The 24,041-nt window shown below is 36.2% G+C and overlaps 1 protein-coding gene across 1 annotated transcript; it reads left to right on the forward strand.

The window, feature by feature from the left end:
* The first annotated feature begins 22,592 nt into the window (after positions 1–22,592).
* Positions 22,593–22,997, forward strand: LOC125861898 (SKP1-like protein 1A). The gene has a single exon (XM_049541808.1). It carries the CDS (start codon positions 22,593–22,595, stop codon positions 22,995–22,997), a length of 405 nt encoding a protein of 134 aa, XP_049397765.1.
* The last annotated feature ends 1,044 nt before the right edge of the window (positions 22,998–24,041 follow it).

Raw genomic sequence — 24,041 nt, forward strand, 5'->3', positions numbered from 1 at the left:
CACGCTGCCAGAACTGTCCTACAGTTTGCCGTCATATAGAATGCCTCAACTAAGTGGATCCAGTAGTCTATGCTTAAAAGCACTAAGGAATCATCTAAAAAATATGATCCTTTCTACCCATGATGGGTACTTGGTTTATGGAGACTTGAGTTATTATGAACTTGCGTCCTCATATCGGTGCAAAATACTACTCCCAAAATATACTCAGCTCATATGTTTTAAAAACAAAACTCTTTCTATGATTTGAGATAATTACTCAAAATGTAGCTCAAGGGCTCTCTTGGAAATCGGTGATTCCTTTCTTGCTAAAATGTGAAAACATTTTAACTCTTGGGAATACTTAGTTCCCGTATAATCTTGAAAGTAATGAACTTTACTCTTACTCTTTACTCAACTCAAAGCTTAAGTCTTAAATCAAAGTTAAAACGTTTGCAAAAGACGTTTGAAATGACTCTAAGAATTATCTAGACTTGGCTCTTAACTTTCCTTGAATTTGAATTTATGGATTCCAGGATTGTGATTTGTGGTAGGAAGGATCTCATGATGTTTAGGAGTGTTTTTGGATAGTTAAACATAAGAAACAATCAAGAAATCACAGTCTGAAAACTAGTCTGCGACGCAGAGATGCATTTAAATATTTGGTCGCGAAATTAATTTTGAGGCAGTACGGTCCGTGACCGCTCCACTCCGCGAGGAAGAATTTTTCTCTTCTTGAGGAACAGGTCCGCGTTGCGGACCAGGTACCTAGATTCGCCCAACGTTTTCCTTCGTCGCTTTCCAACCCCAATTCACCTAAACTCAGTTCTTTTTCCCAAATTCTCTTTAGATTCAGATACCTAGTAAATGTACCTAAGAACTTAACTCAAAACAACTCTATAATTTGACACAATAATTTCAAAAACATCTCAGTCTCAGCCCAATCCAAGAACGAAAATAATTTCAAGAACACATATCAAGAACATCAAACTTTTAACCTTTTTAGGATGAATTCACGCTTAAATAAACATGTTTGGTACGTGGGTGAACGAATCCAACGTTATGAAATTCTTACATACCTTGTAGGATTGAATCCTTGGCGAAATCCACAACTTAACTTGCAAGAACTTAACGAATCTTGAACTTTCTTCTCCTTTCCTCCTCTTTTCTCTTCTCTCAAAGCCCTAGCGTGATTCTCAATAGCGTAAACTGAACTAACTCAGTTTAGACCCCAAATAATTTACTAAAAACGAATTAATATAACTGGGTATGGAAAAGACCAAAATACCCTTCCAAAATCCGGTTTTGACTTTCCATATCTAGACAACCCAACTTCAAATGGACATATCTCACTCATACGAAGTCGGAATTGAGCAAACTTGGTGGCGTTGGAAAGATAATTCAAAGATATTTCCTAGGTATCTTGTAGCACACCTAAATCATCCTGAGCTAGGAGGTATGGTCGTTTTAAGTTGAACCAAAACTCAAATTTAACATAACTTAACCAATTTTCCAGATTTTTCATTCTTTACTAAAATGACTATTTCTAATTCTAGCTCTTTCTAGTTCTTTCAAGTAGCGAGACGTTACATTTGTACTGGACGAGGCGATAGTCGTAAGGTCACAAACCATCAAGAATATGGTTGAAGACGATTGTGTTTCAAACGGCATTCCCATGCCTAATGTCGATAGCAAAACAATGACCAAAGTGATTTAATACCGGAAGAAACATTCGGAGGAAGACGTCTCCAAAGTCATAGTGTTGGAGTTTAACAAGACTTTTGTGAAGGTGCACCACTCGATTTTTCATGCCCTTATCTTAGTTGTTAATTTTCTTAACTATAAGGAGATATTGGATATGATGTGTCAAGAAGTTGCCGATAGGATTAAAGGAAAAACACCTGAAGAAATACGTAAAGAATTTGATATCAAGAATGATTTTACTCTCGAGGAAGAAGAGGAGATCCGTAAAGAGAATGGTTGGGCTTTAGAATTATTTTATAACATTACTATTATTTTTTTGTTCATTTTTTATTTTAGTATTAAAACGGTCTAATTACCCATATTTTTTATTTTATTTTATTTTAGTTATATATTATGTTGTTCATTTTTTTAGAATTGTTCTTTGATTTATAAATTATATTGAAAATAAATTAAAGCTATTTATACAAACAACTTAGTGATTGAAAATAGAGTCTAACTATTGAACTTATAAGCAAACAAATTATTGATTATGCTAGAAAAATCAATAAAATATTTATTAGCTATAATTTTCCCTAACCATTAAATTAATAGTTCTTGCTCTCTCACTGTTACAAGAAAATTAAATTGAAAATTGATTCAAGATTCGAATTGCAAAAAAATGCTTTTGACGGTTTTAAAAAAAATGATTATTAAGAAATAAGTATTGAGATACTAAAAAAAAATTAAGATAATTAAGAAATAAATTATGAGATAATCAAACAAGATAGAAATAATAAAACAAACATATTAAAACAAGAGAGTATTTAACTCAATCCCGTGATGTGCTTTAAATCAGAATTCGAACCACCTTCTGTTGTTCCTTTTTATAGAATTGTTGTTTGTTTTTATTGATTTATGAAACATGTTGAAAATAAATTAAATCTATTTATATTAAATTTGAAAAAAAATAATTCATTCGTATAGTTGAAAGATGAATTTGATATTTCAAAATGAAATATCTAAATTTAATTTATTAATAATTTTGGGATATTTTCGTTCAAGGTATATTCAATGGACTTGATATATTTTCTCAATTAATTACCACAATTTAAATACTGAAAAATCTCTTCACACAGTTTTTTTTTAAAGTTACTCATAAAACAACAAAAATGATTTAAATATCAAAAAATTCTTTAAAAGACTATTAAAGTTTAAAACTTAAAAAACAAGAGAGAAACATAATGGAGTTTCTTTTTTAATACAATGTTATATTGATCTACATGTCACTTAAAAATTTATTAATAATGTTAATTGGTGCTAGAGCTTCAAAAAACTCTCCGTATAGAAAAAATCTTAGTAGGAAGCGCTATAGTCCGAGTGAGGTCTTACTTGGCGCAAATTCGAATTAATTAAACTTTAATACGGATAATAAATACTGAGTGAACAAACTAAAAAATAATGATTGGAGGAACGTATATATGTATCATCTTTCATTTTGCACAATATATAGTGCATCTTGCAAGGTAATAGTGGAAGAGCTTAAAATATTACAATAGCATAAATCAATTGTTACAATTGTATGAAAAAAATACTAGTAATATTCCAAATTTTAGGGCAAAATTTACTACACCTTCTCAAGTAAATGTATCATTGACAAAATTCTTATTAATTAAATGACTATATTTATATGTAATGTATCGATATTTTATAAATAGTTTAAGATTGTATATATGTATTATGTATAAGTATAAATTAGATATGTATAAATAATCACAAACATAATTATGTAATATTTATAAATTAAAACACATCTTCCTCACAAGTTGAATTTTTTTCAATACCGACTAGCTCAAATCTCCTCTAAATAGTCTTAAATTATAGATATGAACAAATCTCAATGTTTCGATTCTTTTAATATATTATATATTCACTAGAAATGATCAATTTATATTTACGGTAGATCAAATTTTAAATTTTGAGATTCAAAATGTTTTAATGAATGATTTCAATGGACATCTGACTCAAATCTCCACTAAACTATCCTAAAATATAGATATCATTAGCTCCTCTCAATATTTCTATTCTTTAGATATATTATTCACTCAAAATAATTTATAGTTGCGATGATGTCAAATATTATTTCTTTAAACTTAACCAATTGCTGGAAGAAGATCTGAGTAGACATAGACATAATCAGTAAATGATCAAATAGTCATTCTATTGTTTTAGTTTTTCGATTACTTGTATAAAAAATGTAGTCAAACAGAGTGATTTTAACAACTATCATAAATGACTAGTCTTCAAGTAAATAATTAAAGAAACAATGAGTTTAGAACTTTTCTTGTCACTTTTAATTATCGCATTATCAGAATAATCTAGATTTTGCAAAGCAAATTAATTAAACTTCAAAAAAGGAAAAATAATAAGTTTAGGTCTACGTGATAATTTGCTTTCCATATTCCTATCAGAACTTTGTGTCACAATCCAACCCACCGGGTCGTGCGGGCATCCACTCTAACACCTAAGTAGGAGAACCCTCATATCCCAATAGTTAAACATGCGGAAAGTTAAATTAAAACAAAGATAAATATAATAATATGATTTATCCTTAGACACATTTTTGGTTAAAACTTTGTAAAGGAATTTAACAATTCCCAAGGATCTAGTCTAAACAGGTACAAGAGCTACTAAGAGTACATCCGGACAAGATAAACAAAAGACACAGCTCCCACCATGCGGAAGGAAGAATAGAAGCTGCTAGAGAATTTCCTCATCTTCACCTAATGAAACATCACCAGCCTGCATCCAGACTATGTCAAAAGACATAGCAAGAGTAGTATCAGTACAAAACACACGTACTGGTAGGGATCATTAGTTAACCCAACGTCCACCACATAACATAAAAAACAAACTAGTAAGATCATAACATAAACCACTCGCTTCTCCACCTTTACCCTCTCTTAAGATACCTCTAATTTACACTAGGTTCTTGATCATAGCCTAACTATTCTAATTTTATCTGATGTCCCCGAATATCACCCACAAGCATTCCAACTAACCACTCACTTCGCACCCTTACTTCCTCTTCACACTGCTCAACCATGGTCACCTAGTTCACTACATCAACTTCCTTACCACTAAACCCAATCTCTTTCCCGCAAGGGGAATCCACCTAAGAATATTTCATCACATACACTACATCCATTTCTCACCATTACGACACCCGAACAACCCTTGTTATCCATTACTTTCCCCTTGAACACTTTACCCTTTCCACTATCCCCAACAGGATAGCTCATCACGAAGAACCATCAATATAAGTTGCCATACCTATACCTCTAAGTGCAACATATATAAGCCAACACAACAATATAATCACATACATATACAGAACATATACAATATCAATAATCGCATGAGTAGTAACAATCAATTTTCACATTCCTCGCCCTACACAATTAAGCAAATCATTGGTCCTCTCATGGAACCCAAACCCAAACAGTTAGCATCCCGAAACGTGGTACCCGATCCAATAATTATACCGTAACGTGGCAACTGATCCCATAGTTATGCCGGAACGTGGCAACCGATCCAAGTTCGTTATGCCGGAACGTGGCAACCAATCCATTCAACATATCACAATCACAATCACAAGTATATCCTCATAATCATATAAAACAATTCATGACCCATGGCGTTCGTCATTGACATATCCTTATTTACAACAAATGTGATCAACAATGCGACATTCGTATACCCACATGTAACCAATGAAACAAGAACAACATACATCACTAAATCATGGAATCACCCCCCTCCCCCCACAATGGATTATTTATCAACACGCCTCATGCAATCCTAATTCGACCATACTCAGTCCTAATTAATCGTCTAAGGCTTCTTTATATGGTTTAAATCAATAATCATTCGGTGCACGAAGGCCTACACATAAATCATACCATTGATTCACATATATTATGCAGTATGCATAGATTTAAATTACTCAATTCATAAAACCTAGTCTACCTGGGCGCCAAGCAGCTGGACGGAGTTTTGGTCTTTGATTCTTGTTTCTGGAATTCGTGACAATGAACTTGATCGAAAATTTGCAATCCATTGACATCTTCACGCTAGAAATCTCTCTGCCTTCTTCCCAACCTTAGAACAGATTTTCTGAGGATTCTAGGGTGTTTTACGACTTATTAAGGTATTTTAGGAAGATGGAGAAAATTGGATTTCTCGTAATTTACGTTCTGCCTCGCGTATCCCGCCCTGACGCCACCTCCTTAGCGACAACAGGCCCGCTCTGGCAAGACAATAGCCCAAAATTCTTTTTTGAGATTTTGGTTTTCCTAAATAACTACTATTTGGATCATTACAATAGATACACATTTACCACTCATTCGTCCCCGAAAGACTAATGGACGGATCATTACGCACCCTACCTTGCAGTATTTTTAACTAACCACTTGGTACATTATGAATTTATGGTAGGGAATGTTTTTTTTTTGTTTCTCAAGCCTGATTTACGATAGGTCCTATACCTTAAGAGACCAGCTAGGGATATGACGCAACATTTGAGAAAAGAAATTTTGCGTCCCAAATCACACAATCTGACCCCGCAAGGGCGGCAGCCTTCCTGTTGAGGCGGGGCCGTTGTGGTGAGATATCTCCCGCCATGTTGGGAGATTGAAAATAGAAATGGGGAAATGGGGAAAAATTATTTTCCTCATTCTCCCTTTTTCAAACTCAAAACCACCCTGAAAAACTCTCTCGACTTTCTCATTCCGGATGAAAATTCAAAGGTAATTTTTCGTATTTCTTACACTCCTTACTTCATTGATTACTTAACTACCCTTGCATGACATTAATGATTGATTAGAAATGGTTTTTGGGGGTCATTTTTGAAATGGACATAGGTTGCTTGATTTGTTTAAAACAACGTAGCATGGTTACCTCCCTTACATCACCAACGTTCCCATAACGTCCTGGGCATAAAGATTTCGTAAAAATACGGTAAAATCGACACAAAAATGGGTGGGGGAAGTTGAAGAGTCTCTTGGTGTAAAACTCGAATTTAGGCCTCATTTAGGAGTTAGTTTGCCAAAATGATTGCTTATTTATGTTCTAGGATAGTGTATATACTCTGATCTGCTGAAATTCTGTCAAAATGGAGGTTTAGGGATGAAAACGCGCCATCATCGCACCTGGTGTTCGTCCTAGATGAAGGCTGCTCTAGTGGCCTTCATCCCGCTATGCCGGCCTTAATAACCTCGCCAATGAGGGATTATGGCCGTTATGGCGGGATACGCCAGGCAGTGGCCTGTACCCTTAATACCAAAATTTCTCTTTTCTTAATTTTTAACCTTACCCCGACTATCCTATTGTGTTCTAACTTATATTCCACTTATTACAGGCTCTCTAAATGGCAGGTCAAAATGACAAACACTTACCCTTCGTCCGGTTTCCCAACGCCGCGAGCCGGGGGAGGCACTATGACCACCGCAATATGGGGTTCTATTGTGAGAGGGGTTTTGTGCTGCACATGTTAGAGGAGAAGGAACCTACCTTTTATGCTCATTTGGTAGAGTTCGGGTGGGTCGCACCGACTGAGGCTCCCCCAGATGCACGCTCCACTTGGGTGAGAGAGTTCTACGCCATCCTGCCTATTATGCGATGGGACGACTCTTACCCCGTCATCCGTATCAGGGGAGTTAACATTCCTCTGAACGCCACTACCATTAATGAGGCTCTAGAGGTGCCGGAGGTCTCGAACGCAGAGTACGAGGCCAAGCTGAGGGAGATGGATTTGGAGTGGCTGAGGGACACTCTGGTTGAGCCTATCCACCGGGATTAGGTATACTAGGCTACTGCGGAGGGTAATACTAGCATGGATTGGTCACCCAATGCTAAGAGCTGGTTGCACTTGGTGACTAAGAGGATCCGCCCATCGGGCAACCGCATCGACGTGACCTTTCCCTGAGCTTTGGTGGTGGCGTGCGCCATACAGGGTATAAATTTGAATGTGGGGGCGCAAATATTTCTGAGTGGAAGATGTTCTACCGAGGTAACAAGAAGGCATTTTTTCTCCCTAGTCTTATCACTGCTTTGTACAAGCGGGCGAGAGTGCCACTATTTGATGCTGATGAGGTACTTCCTATGGATCCCCCCCTTCACCCTATTTTTGTTAGAACAAGTTCTACTTCTAGAAGCAAGAGGAGGAGGACTAGTTAGGCTAGTCGCAGCAAGGCAGCTGCGGATTCGGACGATGAGGCACGGGTCGAGGAGGATCTGGCTGCCGTTCGGGAGAGATTGAGGAGTGCCTATGCTGACTTCACTCCGGCCCCACCCAGCACTACCTTGGAGGTTGAGATGCTCCGTCGCCAGTTGCGCCAGGAGAGGAGGAAGAATCTAGAGAGGGATCGTCTACTAGTCTGAATATGGAAGACTGTGAGGACCATATTCATTTGCGTTGCTCTTGGTCAGGAGCTCCCCCGTGTCGAGAAAGAAGATTTTCAGCACTTTACTTTCATGGACGAGGCAGTGACCAGTTTGATACCTCTGGAGGATCTGGACTCTGATATTGACACCACCCAGTCCTAGGGCTCTTGACTTGGATTATTAATTCACCCCTTTGGCTTGTAAATTTTAAGACAACTTTGTTTTTATCTTTTCTACATTCCTAAGCTTTTGTATCACTGATTAGTCAACCAATTGGACTCATGTAGGGATTTATTTTGATAAGAATAGTGTCCTCGAATGCTTATTTTGTCTAAATATCTGATGAAAACTCTTAAGTTTCAGGTATTTGAAGTTTTAGTGAAAGCATGGATACTTAGGCGCAAAAAGGAACAAAAAGGCTGAAAAGAACAACAAAGCTGAAACCCGAGCATCGCCAATCACACTTGGCGATTCACCGAAGGGATTTACTCCGCCTTTTGTTCCAGTATGCAAAGCCTTGAAGCAGAAGGATAAAAAAGGCGACAAAAGGAGCACTCGGCACTCTGCCAAATAGTTTCGCGAAGCAGTACTATACTGCACAATGGTCCAGAACGTGAAGGTGCTGAAGGCAAGCACGAAATGGCGATGAGACAAACAAAGAGCGAGTCGCCGAAGTCATTTGGCGATATCGACTAACTTCGCCGAAAGATCCACCAGCGCTATTTTTGAAGACTATAAATACTGAATTTATTATTATTTTTAAGTGTCAAACTTTTATTTTAATTTCCAGAATAGAATAGTACTTTTCAGATATTTTCTCTCAAGTTTGGAGAAGGTTTTTGGGAACTTGAAGAAGGGAGTTCATCTTCCCCAAGTTGGAATTGGGTCATCTTTATTCTTCTCCCTTTGCTTAAATTAAGGTTTAATTTCTTATACCCATTTGATTTTACCATCATTTTAGGTGTATTTTGTTATTTCTTGATCTGTGGCTAAAAACCCCATTCTTGGAGTGTGATTTAGCAAATATGTGTTGATATTATTGTTGTGTCTTGCTTGTTGATAGGTTAGATGTAGTTTAATGGTGTTTCACCTAGTTGTTGTGGTTTAATCTAAAGGGTTTGCAGTTGCAAATACAAAGCCACCCATGTGTTTTCGGCTTGCTTGAGAGGGAGGTCACGAAACCAAGACCACTAGACTGATGGCCTAAGGAGTAGGTCGACATGAGGTTCAGCCCGAGAGGGTGAGACCTAGTCCCATATCCTAACACTCAGCTCGAGAGAGTGAGTGGGGTAAGGCATAGGAATGGGTGTCCGAGAGGAACGCATTTGAAATGGGGTAAGTTGCCCGAGAGGGAACTTATTTCCATTTAAAGCTTAGCCTAGTCACTATTATCTTACAAATTTCCTTTCAAAAGCATGTACCCAACTACTTATCTCAACTTGTATTGCGGTCACACCCCAAGAATCCTTACCCATACTTGATTTTCTTGTTATTTTTGTTGTTTTTACTAATTGTGACAAAACCCCCCCAAATCGATATTTGACACTTTTGTTTCGCCCCCTTTAATTTACTATGTTTTTAATTGTTAATGTTTTTAGCTACGACTAGTTAGAGCTAAATTTTATTTTTCTATAAATTCTCAAAACCACTCCCTTGGGACCCGACCCCAACCTTTAGTTGGGTTACTATACTATCAACAATCGTAGACACTCATACCGTAGGTTGGTGTCGTTGGTCATGATAAGCATCAAAATGGCGCCGCTGCCGGGGAGTGCTGTTATTTGAGAATTTTTAGATTAGTAGAATTTTTTTTCTTCTTAGTTGTAGTTTACTAACTTAATTTTTAGTTTTGTTTTGTTGATTATGTAAACATTTCAGAAAGCATGAGTGTTAACGGTAGTAACGGGAGCCAGGTGGGCCATCACGACGACATTGGCAACCTCAACGATATCCAAGGGGCAACATCAATGATCCACATCTCATGGGAGGTGTTGGAGCCATCCGTCTACCTCCAGCAGAGGGAAATGCGTTGTTCCACATAATGAGCACCATGTTACAACTCTTGCAACTAAAAGGACTCTTCAGTGGATTAGCACATGAGGACCCACATGAGCATCTTCGAAACTTCATAGATGTGAGTGGACCATTCTCCTTCAAAAACATCTCACATGAGTCGGTTCGATTGAGGCCATTCCCTTTCTCATTGATGGGAGAGGCGTTCAAGTAGCTAGCTGAGTTGCCACGTAATTCGATCACTTCGTGGGAGGAGTTGGTCACTGCATTTAATGTGAGATTTTTCCCTCCCTCGAAGATGATGACTATTCGAGATAACATATAAAGCTTCAAACGTCTGAATGGAGAGCCTCTGCACGAAACTTGGATCCGGTTTAAGAAATTGGTGCTACAATGCCCGACCTATGGTCTACTTGATAATGTACTCTTTCAATACTTTTACCGGAGTCTTGACTCAGTGAACAAAGGTGTAGCTGACCAACTCTCGCCTAGAGGCTTAATGTAGCAACCATACGCAGTAGCAGCTCAACTTCTCGATGGGATGAAAACCATTAACAAGGTGTGGTACAATCCTGAGGACCAGGTCTCACTAGTCACATTTCAGCTATCCAAGGAGCAAGTTGAAAAAGATAATGAGAGAGACCAAAACATGGCCAAGATCATAACGCAGCTTGACATTTTATCTAAAAATGTCATGGGGGTGGTGCCTGTGGTGTCAATGATGTAGGAGTCGGGGGTGCGAATCCTGAGGAGATGAAGTTTGAAGCCATGCATGACGAGGAAGTAAATTTCCTAGCTAACCAAGGTGGGGGCTACCGTTCAAACTATCCAAGGCAGGGTAGTAATCAAGGATGGGTTAGAGACGAAGGCTGGAAGGATCGAGACAGTGAATGGAGGGACCGTAATCCAAATTAGAAGGATGGGGAGAAGGATAGATATGTGCCTCCCCACGAGCGTCAAAAACCCAAGGATTCGGAAAGTGGTAGGTCAGAGGATATGCTCTCGTGTATCCTAAACAAAGTTGAAGGGTCAGACAAAATGCTAAAAGGTATGAAAAAAGACGTGTCTACCCTCAGCCAGACTGTCACCTCTCATTCAGTTTCAATCAAACAGTTAGAGACCCAAATGGGTCATATCTCGTCTCATCTCAATCCAATACAACAAGGAGGTTTGCCTAGTGACACTATGACTAACCCAAAGAGTGAGGTCTAAAGGTTAACTTGTGTCGTTCCACGACGTTAACTAAAGTGTTGTTTGGAAGGCAACCCAAAACCCTTTATTGCTTTGTTTTACTTTAAGAAAATAATGGTGTATTATTTGTATAGGTTGAAATGAGGTGATTGAAATAGGATATGGAGGTAAGCAACAGGTTCAGTTGGCGGATCGCGGAAAAGATTGGTAAACACGATTCTGTCCATTGGCTAACACAAGGCATTGTTAGCCTAAACCTTATACACCTCGGTGATCTAGAGAAGTTAGTGGTGCATCGCCGATCATGTCAGCGATTGCGATGTAGACCGTCGTTGGAATCTTCATAGTAGCTGCAGATCCTGTGACATTTGTCGAACTACCTAAACACTTGGCGCTTCGCCAAATGAATGGGAGACCTTGACTCACATCGTCAAACGGGCGGGAACTGGATGGTTTTTGCAAGCCACAGGTTTAAAAGTCATATTTCACTCATTTTCTCTCATTTCTTCGTCCTACCAAACTCACACATGCACTCTAGTTTTATATTTCTTGCACATTTGGAATATGGTGGTTCATTGATTTGTGCACGGATTTGGATTGCATTACTACCTAGCACTTTATTAGCATCTATTCACCACCAAAGGTTGGTAGTTTGAACCTCGCATTTAAAAATATTAAAATTGTACTCATTTTCCTAATGATGAAAATGTCAAACCTCTGCTGAGTGTCTGAGTTACTGGGATTACATATATTTTCGACTATGATTTGGTACCTAGTGCATTATTCGAGGAGTTCCCACTTAGCTATGCTTTGAGTTGAATTGTTACGTGGTGGGAATAGAAGTTTATGTGTGTCTTCATTGAAATTGAATTAGATGCGTGTAAGCTACATTATCTGAGGTTGCTGGGTGAGATTCGAAAGGCTGGGATGATAATAGACATGTTGAGCTGATAGGCGAGGTGAACAAATTTTGCCGAACTGCTCAGCGATTCGCCTAACAGCCCCATTTCGCTCTTAACTGCGCATTTTATCTACTAATTGAACTGTGACTCTCGGCGGTCAGTTTGGTTTGCATAATACACTCTGTGACTCGCCGAAAGAGCCTTTGTTCACCCTCTGCTTGCGCCCTTGTTTCATTTGTACATCAATTTCAGCGATTAGCCTAACAACCTAGCTGAGAAATTCTACACTCATAAACACCCTTTTTCTCTTAGTTGAATTACTATTTAACTTATCCTCGAAGTCTTTGCAGAACTGGCCAGACCAAAAGTCACAGGAAGAGATGATCCACCAAGGCACAGAAGAGCACGAGAATTTAGACATGATGAAAAGAGAGCAGAGCTAGCCAGACAAAGGAAGTACACCAAGGAAGTTAAAGGAAAATAGACTAACTCCCCTCGATCTTAATGTGCGCCCATGTGATCGAAGTTTAGTCAATGCAATACATGCCTTCAGAGCAGCTCATGAGATGGATCAGATGATTGCAGCAAATCTTGCTGCAGAGGCTATGGCAAAAACAAACAATGGGGACCAAAATAACAATGCTCCAGGGACTATTGTTTTACTTCAGGAAGATACATCGGGCACTGATATCTCGGTAGATAGAGAGACTGCATAGCCATGACCTTTATCTACCCCTCATTCTACCTTGCTTACATCTACTTTTGGATTATGTATTACTTGCATTTGAGGACAAACTGCTTTTTATTTGTGGTGGGGTGAGTCCCACACCTTTTTGTGTGCTTGTTTTAGATACTTGTGTTTTGTATATATTTAGGTTGTCTGTTTATAATTGTGTTAATTACTGCTTTTCTGTGGATGTTTGAGCGCGTGGCTCTTTTTTGCTTTTAATTGCAAAATGATTTTGACCGTTTCGAAATTTTTTGAATTTTTTGCACATTTTTGCCACCCCTCGTGAGTTGAATGTGGCTGTTCTTTTGCAAAAATTTAAGTCTCGGTTTTGATCAATACCGATGACTTGAATAGTGCTCTCAATTGAACGAACATGAATGTATGGCTATGATGAGGCCAGATGAAGTACATATACAATATGTGAACTCTTTGCATCTCGTTGTGATTAGTCATTTATCGAATTGATTCTCTTGTTATGACCGTTGCACACTAGCAAAAGTGTGTAGTCTTGTTTGACTTAAGTGTCGATGCCTTGTGTGAGTAGCTTGCTTTGAACCATGCATGAATAAACCTAGAATTTTCCCTGTTAGTCTGATTGATTTAGAAAGGTGTCCTCTTGAAATGATCTTAGGCAACTTTAAAGAGTGTGAGCCAAATTTGACATATACCTCTTTTGTGGCCTACCCGTGAGTGTGTGAAACTCTTTTGAACACCCTTTGAGCCTTACCTTTCTTTGGAAGAACCTTGATGAACCCTAGACCTCACTTGACCCACTACCTATAACCCTCTTAATTTGTGGTTTAGTGAATAGCCAACTTAGGCCAAAAGCCTAAGTTGGGGGTGTGGTGAAAAGGAAAAGGAGAAGTCAAGAAGTGCAGGAAAAGTTCCCCTTAACCCATGGTGTTGCAGAACAGTGGAAACCCCTTCAAATAAAAAAAAATATGGAATAAGGTACGAAGGAAAGCGGGTTTCCAAGCAATCCATAAAGGTGAATAAACAGGTGACTTAGAAGCATTAGAAAAAGAATTGATAAACGAGGAGAAGGGAATGCCTTGAGAACACCACATCCCACGAGGAAAGAACCATTGAGCCTACATGACCATACCTTTGCACTTATCCCCATTACAAGCCTTAGAAAGACCATTTTAATCTTGAGTAAGCCAAATCAAAAGTCAATTGGAAAATAAGGGCAAATCTATGGGTTAAAACATGCATTATGTTCCTCTTTTTTAGTGTGAGCATTGCATCTGATTCCAAATCTTGAATTGATTAACCTCTGTGTGTGAATATGGAATCATTCTTCATATGAGGGCATTTAGATACTTTTTGTTGAGCTTGAACTCACACAAGTAGTAAGTATGCGAGCATGAGAATCTCTGGTAATGGTATGTCACAACTTGAATCTATGACTGCACAGCTGATCTTTGCATTAGTAATTTGAATCTTGTTGTGTATGTTCATGTTTAAGTCTTGTGTAGCACTGTTTGAGACACCCTTTTTGAACGGCTGAACTTGAGTTTGCTTGAGGACAAGCAAAAGTTTAAGTTAGGGGTGTTGATGAGTCCACAAATTGGACTCATGTAGGGCTTTATTTTGATAAGAATAGTGTCCTCGAATGCTTATTTTGTCTAATATCTGATGAAAACTCTTAAATTTCAGGTAATTGAAGTTTTAGTGAAAGCATGGATACTTAGGCGCAAAAGGGAACAAAAGGGCTGAAAAGAACGACGAAGCTGAAACCCGAGCATCGCCAATCACACTTGGCGATTCACCGAAGGGATTTACTCCGCCCTTTGTTCTAGTACGCAAAGCCCTGAAGGAGAAGGATAAAAAAGGCGACGAAAGGAGCAGTCGGTGCTCCGCCAAATAGTTCTATGAAGTAGTACTATACCGCCCAATAGTCCAGAGCGTGAAGGTACTGAAGGCAAGCACGAAACGGCGATGAGACAAACGAAGGGCGAGTCGCCAAAGTCATTCGGCGACATCGACTAACTTCGCCGAAAGATCCGCCAGCGCTATTTTATGAAGTCTATAAATACTGAACTTATTTTTATTGTTAAGTGTCAAACTTTTATTTTAATTTCCAAAATAGAATAGTACTTTTTAGATATTTTCTCTCAAGTTTGGAGAGGGTTTTTGGGAACTTGAAGAAAGGAGTTCATCTTCCCCAAGTTGGAAATGGGTCTTCTTTATTCTTCTTTCTTTGCTTAAATTAAGGTTTAATTTCTTATACCCATTTGATTTTACTATCATTTTAGGTATAGTTTGTTATTTCTTGATGTGTGGCTAAAAACCCCCATTCTTGGGGTGTGATTTAGCAAATATGTGTTGATATTATTGTTGGGTCTTGCTTGTTGATAGGTTAGATGTAGTTTAATGGTTATTTTACGTTTGTGATTTAATCTAAAGGGTTTGTAGTTGCAAATACAAAGCCACCCATGTGTTTTCGGCTTGCTCGAGAGAGAGAGGTCGCGAAACCAAGACCACTAGACTGATGGCATAAGGAGTGGGTCGACATGAGGTTCAGCCCGAGAGGGTGAGCCCTAGTCCCATATCCTAACACTCAGCTCAAGAGAGTGAGTGGGGTAAGGCGTAGGCTGGTCTTCATGCAGCAAATGGGTGTCTGAGAGGAATGCATTTGAAACGGGGTAAGTTGTCCGAGAGAGAACTTATTTCCATTTAAAGCTTAGACTATTCACTATTATCTTACAAATTTCCTTTCAAAAGCATGTACCCAACTACTTATCTCAACTTGTATTGCGGTCACACCCCAATAATTCTTACCCATACTTGATTTTCTTGTTATTTTTGTTGTTTTTACTAATTATGACAAAACCTTACTATGTTTTTAATTGTTAATAACTTTAGCTATGACTAGTTAGAGCTAAATTTTATAAATTCTCAAAACCACTCCCTTGGGACACGACCCCAACCTTTAGTTGGGGTACTATACTATCGACGATCGTAGACACTCATACCATAGATTAGTGTCGTTGGTCATGATAAGCATCAATCACATGGATGTTGGTTTTTGCTGTTCTATACAACCTTTAATTAATTACTAGGTTTTATAATCTATTCTCGATTTGCTGAACACTGACAGGATTGTAGGGATTTGTTCGGATCCCATATGGAGTTGATATTTGAAGTTAGGGAAAAATAAGGGAGGTTGGGTTGAGGTTCTGCCTCGCCTTGTCCCGCTCTGGTGGGAAAATCCCACTCTGGCGGTCTCGCTATGGTGGGAATAATCTCGCCCCAGCGGCTCAAACGGAACCAGAACCCAGGCTAATGATTTATGGGTTCTTTTCGTCTTTCTAAATTTTTCCCAGGTTTCCAGCTTAACTAAACAATCTAAGATAAATCTCCAAGTTAGGAAAATCATTAGCTAATCTGAATCAACATTAATGACACGGCATCCAACTAGTTCTCATTAATTCAACGTTGCACCCTTACATATCAAGGTTTAAACACACACATAATCACCTCATAACATTCAAGCAGTTACAACTTCATATCAGTAGTTAATTCAAACAACAAGAATCACACATTCACAGTTTCCAAGATACAACCCAAAGTCAAGTCCAAATTATTATTTAGTTCGTTTCATAGATGGCCATTTCTAGTCATCCATGCAATTACTCAACCCTTAAGGCCAGATACCAATTGGAACCTTCCCAGTTCCAATTTACCTTGCTTGTGTTCCTTCAGTCGTGACCACGACATTTGGCTCACTTCGTTGAGATACCAATTGGACTCAACTCGTACTACAAGCGCCATTTCGCACGAAAAGAGAGAATGAGTGGAACAATTTACTAGAATGCTTCCCTACTTCCTGAGGATTAGATGTGGACGTCAACACACCAATCCGCAGGAGTCTAGTCCATATTTTGCTCTTGTACTAGGAGACCGGTAACCTAGGCTCTGATACCAATTTGTCACGACCCAACCCACCGGGCCGCTCAGGCACCCACTCTAACACCTAAGTAGGAGCAACCTGATATCCCAATAGTTAAACATGTGAAAGGTTAAAAGAAAATAGAGATAAATATAATAATTAAAAATATACTTAAACACACATTTGGTTAAAACTTTGTAAAGTAATTTAAAAATTCCCAAGGATCTAGTCTAAATAGGTAGAAGAGCTACTAAGAGTACATCTGGACAAGATAAACAAAAGACACAGCTCCCACCATGCAAAAGGAAGAATAGAAGCTACTGGAGAATTTCCTCGTCTTCACCTAATGAAACATCACCAACCTGCATCCAGACTATGTCAAAAGACATAGCAAGAGTAGTATCAGTACAAAACACACGTACTGGTAGGCATCATCGGTCAATTCGACTCCCACCACATAACATAAGAAAATAACTACTAAGATCATGACAAAACCACTCGCTTCTCCACCTTTACCCTCTCTTAAGATACCTCTAATTTACACCAGGTTCTTGATCATAGCCTAACCGTTCTAATTTTATCAGATGTCCCTGAATTACCCCCACAAGCATTCCAACTAACTGCTCACTTCCTCTCACAGTGCTCAACCATAGTCACCTAGTTCACTACATCAACTTCCTTACCACTAAACCTAAACTCTTTCCCCCAAGGGGAAATCCACCTAAGCATATTTCATCACATACACTACCTCTATTTCTCGCCATTACCACACCTGAACAACCTTTGCTATCAATTACTTGCCCCTTAAACACTTTATCCTTCCACTATCCCGAACAGGATCGCTCATCATGAAGAACCATCAATATAAGTTGTCATACCTATACCTCTAAGTGCAACATATATAAGCCAATACAATAATATAATCACATACATATACGAAACATATACATTATCAATTATCGCATGAGGAATAACAATCAATTTTCACATTCCTCGCCCTACACAATTAAGCAAATCATTGGTCTTCTTATGGAACCCAAACCCAAACAGTTAGCATACCGGAACGTGGTACCCGATCCCATAATTATGTCAGAATGTGGCAACCGATCCTATAGTTATTCCAGAACGTGGCAAACGATCCTATAGTTATTCCAGAACGTGGCAACCGATCCAAGTTAGTTATGCCAGAACGTGGCAACTGATCCATTCAACATATCACAATCACAATCACTAGTATATCCTCATAATCATATAAAACAATTCATGGCCCATGATGTTCGTCATTCACATATCCTTATTTATAACAAGTGTGATCAACAATTCGACATTCGTATACCCACACGTATCATAATGAAAAGAACAACATACATCACTAAATCATGGAATCACCCCCTTTCACAATGGATTATTCATCAACACACCTCATGCAACCCTAATTGAACCATACTCAGCCCTAATTCATCGTCTAAGTCTTCTTTCTAAGGTTTAAATCAATAATCATTCGGTGCACAAAGGCCTACACATAAATCCTACCATAGATTCACATATATTACGCAGTGAGCATAGATTTAAACTACTCAATTCATTAAACCTAGCCTACCTAGGCGCCAAGCCGCTGCACGGAGTTTTGGTCTTTGATTTTTGTTTCTGGAATTCGTGACGATGATCTTGACCAGAAATTCGCAATCCATCGACATCTTCACGCAAGAAATCTCTCTCTACCTTCTTTCTAAGCTTAGATTAGCTTTTCTGAGGTTTTTGGGTGTTTTACGACTTATTTAGGTATTTTAGGAAGATGGAGAAAATAGTTATTCTCATAATTTACATTATGCCTCGCCTATCCTGTCCTGGCGCCGCCGCCCTAGCGGCAACAGGCCCGCTCTGGTGGGACAATGGCCCAGAATTTTATTTTCCAAAATTTTCTTTTTCTAAATAATAACGGTTCGGGTCGATACACTTTGGAAAGTAGTTAAAACCTAATACACTATAAAAGACCAAGTGAGTCTCATGTATTGAAATCATTCATTCATAGCTCATTTCATTTTATTTGTCATGTCTTCAGAAAAACTCATAACTTTTAAGACTAGCGATGGTGAGGAATTCAAACTCGATAAGGCTATAGTTGTGAGGTCAGAAGTCATCAAAAATATAGTACAAGACGTGGATTGTACTTCTAATGCCATCCCCTTGTTTAATATTGATGGAAAAACAATGACAACAATGGTTAAATATTGGAAGAAGCATTGGGAGGAAGGTGTTACAGAAGATCAATTAAAGAATTTTGATTAGGATTTCTTGAAGATGAGCCACTCAGAATTATTGGGTGTGGTCTTGGCTGCTAGATATCTTGATGATAAGTAGTTGAAGAAGGTAATAATTCAAGAATTTGTTCATAGAATCACAGGGAAAACACTAGAGGAAATACGAGAAGTATATGGCATCGTGAATGATTATACTCCAGAGGAAGAGGAGGAGGTCCGTAGAGAGTATGCTTGGGCTTTTGAATGATTTTATAATATTTCTGTTATTTATTTAGCTATATCCTATATTTATTTTTATTTTATTTATGTTAGTTCTATCTTATGATGTTCCCTTTTGAAGAAATGTTGTTCGATTTTTATTTCACTCAAATCTCCTCTAAATAGTCCTAAATTATATATATGAGCAACTTTAGATGTTTTAATTCTTTTAATATATTGTATATTCACTAGAAATGACCAACTCACATTTGCAACATATCAAATTTTAAATTTGAGGTTCGAAACATTTTAATGACAAATTTCAATGGACATCCGATATAAATCTCCACTAAACAATCCTAAAATTTAGATTACATGATCTCCTCTCGGTATTTCTATTCTTTTAGATACATTAGTCACTCGAAATTATTCAGATTGGGGTGATGTCAAATTTTATTATGTGAACTTACCCAAGTGCCCATAGAAGATTTGAATAGACATTAACATAATTAGTTAATGATCAAATGGTCGGTTTATTGATTACTGACGGACCAAATATAGATTCTAGGTAATTAACTGTTAATTGGGTTTTTTAAATTAGAACAGTTGACCAAATGGTGTTTCTATTTAATTTTTCCAATTTACTATGACTAGTAATAACATATCATTTAAATTAAAATATAAAATGTTTAAATTTGAGTTGCAATACAATTTTTTGTTGAAAGACAATAATATTATTTTTAAGTTTCACCTCTAAATTATAAGATTTAGAATAGTCTCTTCACTTATATTGTTCATGTTTGGGGGACAATTAACATACATACAAAATAATATGACAAACGTTATTTCCTCCGTCTCATATTAAATGTTAGACTTTTCTCTTTACATGTCTTTTAAGAAAAATCATAAATAGTAAAGTTAGTTTTATTAATTTACCCTTCAAGAAACTTGCTTCAAACTTTACAAACTTACTTACCCTTTCAAAAAGAATCAATTATCTTAGTAAAGTAGGGGAAATGTAATCAATTTATCTTAATAAATAATTTAGGACAACTATTTTTAATAATGTGGACAACTATATGGAACCAGGGGCCTAGAGGATTACTAGATTGATTAATTTTTAGTTTTTCAATTACTTTTGTTAGAAATGTAGTTAAACAGAACGAATAACAACTATCAGAAATGACTGATCTTCTAGTAGATGATCAAAGAAATAGTTAGTTTTGAACTTTTCTTGTTAACTTTCAATTATACCATTATCCTGATTATCTAAGAGTCTGTTTGGCATCGATCCTAAAAACACATTTTTCTAAAACCGTCTTTTTGAAATGGCTTTTCAGAGAAGTGACCATGAAAAAAAAATAATTGGTGTTTGACTAATTCATTTGAAAAGTGTTTTTCATAAGCAAATTACGTTTAACTAATCTTTTAAAAAAAGTGTTTTTAGAGTCAACTTACAGGAAAGGACAACTATTAATGTACTTCTAACATTAAAATTATTTTATAGAGAGAAATTATCTTAAATATCTATAATAAAAAAAATTAAATCAAATTTTTATTTTTATTAAATTAAAATGTTTAAATTTCAATCAGTTATACTTTTTTTTGGAAGGCTGAAATATTTAATTATTATTCTTTTCTAATCTTGTAAAAATATAATTGTTAACTTTTTTCTAATTCTGCAAAATAATACGTAAAATAATATTGTTAAATTATATATATGAGCAACTTTTGATGTTTCAATTCTTTTATATATTGTATATTCATTAGAAATGACTAATTCACATTTACGGCAAATCAAGTTTTAAATTTGAGGTTCAAAATATTTTAATGACAGATTTCAATGGATACCCAATTTAAATCTCCACTAAACAATCCTAAAATTTAGATTACATGATCTCCTCTCAGCATTTCTATTCTTTTAGATTTTTCTCTTTACATGCCTTTTAAAGAAATCATAATTAAGAAAATTGAGTTTACTAATTTATCCTTTAAGAAACTTGTTCGGAACTTTAAAAACTTCTTTATTCTTTCTATTCTATTTGCTTCATCTTGATTTTGATTTCCATCTTTTCATCAATTACTTTGAAACCAGGTTTTTCTAGAGTTGCAGATTTTGATTTTGTGGGATAAGGCATAAGTACCCCCCTAGACTATGATCGAAATCTCATAGACACACCTTAACTAAACTAAGGTCCTATTACGCCCCTGAACTCATTTTGTATATAATTTTGTACACCTTTTGGCTTATATGGCACACTCCGTGACTCCACACAGTTCAAGCGCGTGAGAGATATTTGGATGCCACGTAAGCCAAAAAGGTGTACAAAATTACAAAAAAAATGGGTTCGGTGGGGGGGGGGGGGAATAGGACCTTAGTTTAGTTAAAGTATGTCTCTGGAATTTTGGTAATAGTCTAGGGGGTACTTGTACCTTTTCCCTTGATTTTGTTTGATATTTTCGTTTCTCAATGCACAATTCATTTGTCTTGATATCTCTCTTCCTACTATCAAAATTGTTACTTATATTAGTGATATGCAAAAAATTGGAATTTATAATACTTTTTCGTATAGTTTTTGAATATTTAAATTTTTTGTTTAAAATATCAAATTAACGTAATCTTATTTCACTTTGAAAATTAGTCGAATTAACGTTTGAAAAGCGCAACACGACAACTAAAAGTTGACAGACGGAGTAGCACTCAACATATAGTATGTCAAATTAATAAAGTATACGGAAAAGCACCAAATATAACCTTGGACTATTTGAAAATATTTAAATATACCCCCCTCATTCATTTATTTGACTAAAAATATCCCTCAATACACTTTTTTTTTTTCCTATTTTTACCCTTAAAACTTGATAGATTTTTTAAAGTTATTATTATTACTATTATTTATAATATGGAGTATAAGCAATTTTAGCTAAAAGTTTACACAACCACTACAAAAATATCATGAGACATACACAACTCTTTTGAAAAAAAAAACGTGTGTTGAAGAAGAAAAAGGCTCCTTACATAATGATTACTAAATAATTTTTCTCCTATTTGAGATTTGGAAGAAAAACAAAGGCTTCATTTTCCTAATTTTATGCGGTAACATACATTTAAGTAGAATTTTTACAATTTCCTAATCTGACATTGTTTATGCAAAAACAGATTTTCCTATCGAACTCTTTTTTTCTGTTTTTGACTTCCTACTTCAACTAGGATAGTGAAAACCTAATATTCAAATCTCCTTTCAATAATATTCTCAACAAAAACAAATTAACATCTCTTATTCAAATATATTTTTACCATCATGCCAACAAAGTTCTTAACTCTAAAGACTTGCGATGGTAAGGAATTTGTACTCGACAAGGCGATAGCCGTGAGGTCACAAACTATCAAGAATATGGTTGAAGACGATTGTGTTTCAAACATCATTCCCCTTCCTAATGTCGATAGCAAAATAATGATCAAAGTGATCGAATACTGGAAGAAACATTCAGAGGAAGACATCTCCAAAGACATGTTGATGGAGTTTGAGAAGGCTTTTGTGAAGGTGCACCACTCGATTTTGCATGCTCTTATCTTAGCTGCTAATTTTCTTAACGATAAGGAGATATTGGATATGATGTGTCAAGAAGTTGTTGATAGCAAGAATGATTTTACTCCAGAGGAAGAAGAGGAGATCCGTAAAGAGAATGCTTGGGCTTTTGAATGATTTTATAGCATTATGGTTATTTTTATTTTTTTTTCTATTTTTATTTTAGAATTAAAACGGTCTAGTTAGCTATATCCTATTTTATTTAATTTAGTTCTATATTCTGTTGTTAATTTTTATAAAATTGTTCTTTGATTTTGATTAATTTATAAATTTATAAATTATGTTGGAAAGAAATTAAAGTTATTTATACAAACAACTTAGTGATCTATATAAAATATATAGAGCTCAACTATTGAACTTATAAGCAAACAAATTATTGATTATGCTAGAAAAATTAATAAAATATCTATTAGCTAAAAGTTTATCTAACCACTAAATTAATAGCTCTTGCTCTCTCACTGTTACAAGAAAATGAAATTGAATATTGATTCAAGATTCGAATTTCAAAAAAGAAATGCTTTCGAGGATTTTTTAAAAATAATTAAGAAATAAATACTGAGATACTCAGACAAGATAGAAATAATCTACCATAATACCAATAATAAAATAAAATAATAGCGTATAAACACACATATGTATTATTAATTAAAATATACGGAAATTTGTGTATGTGGCATTATCTGAAAGGAAAAAAAAAAGGGGTGTGTATACATATAAAATAAGATTTTGAATTCTTTAACATGGATTCTTCCTGTTCTTCATCAACCTAAAACATAATCTCTACAATTTAATTTTTTAGTCCATAAATTAAATTGGTGGTTTGTCAACTTTTGTTACTATAATTTTCCTTTAAACTTTTCATCAATTAGTTCTAAAGAAAGAAAATAAAAACTTCCTTTTTTCTAATCTTATACAGTTCACATACGGTTTATGAATAGTTTTCAAATTAACTTGAGCTTTCATTATTGTATGATATAATTTCCTAATCTGACATGGTTTATGAAAAATCGAGTTTAATTCTCGTGTTCTTTTTAAATTTTTTCCTTTGACTTTCTACTTCAACTAGGATGATGAAAACATACTGCTCTATAAATTAAACACTTCAAATCTCTTAGGTATTTTAATCATTCAAATCTTCTTTTAATAATATTCTCAACAAAA

This window comes from Solanum stenotomum, chromosome 4, assembly GCF_019186545.1.
Source record: "Solanum stenotomum isolate F172 chromosome 4, ASM1918654v1, whole genome shotgun sequence".
Classification (NCBI taxonomy): Eukaryota; Viridiplantae; Streptophyta; class Magnoliopsida; order Solanales; family Solanaceae; genus Solanum; species Solanum stenotomum.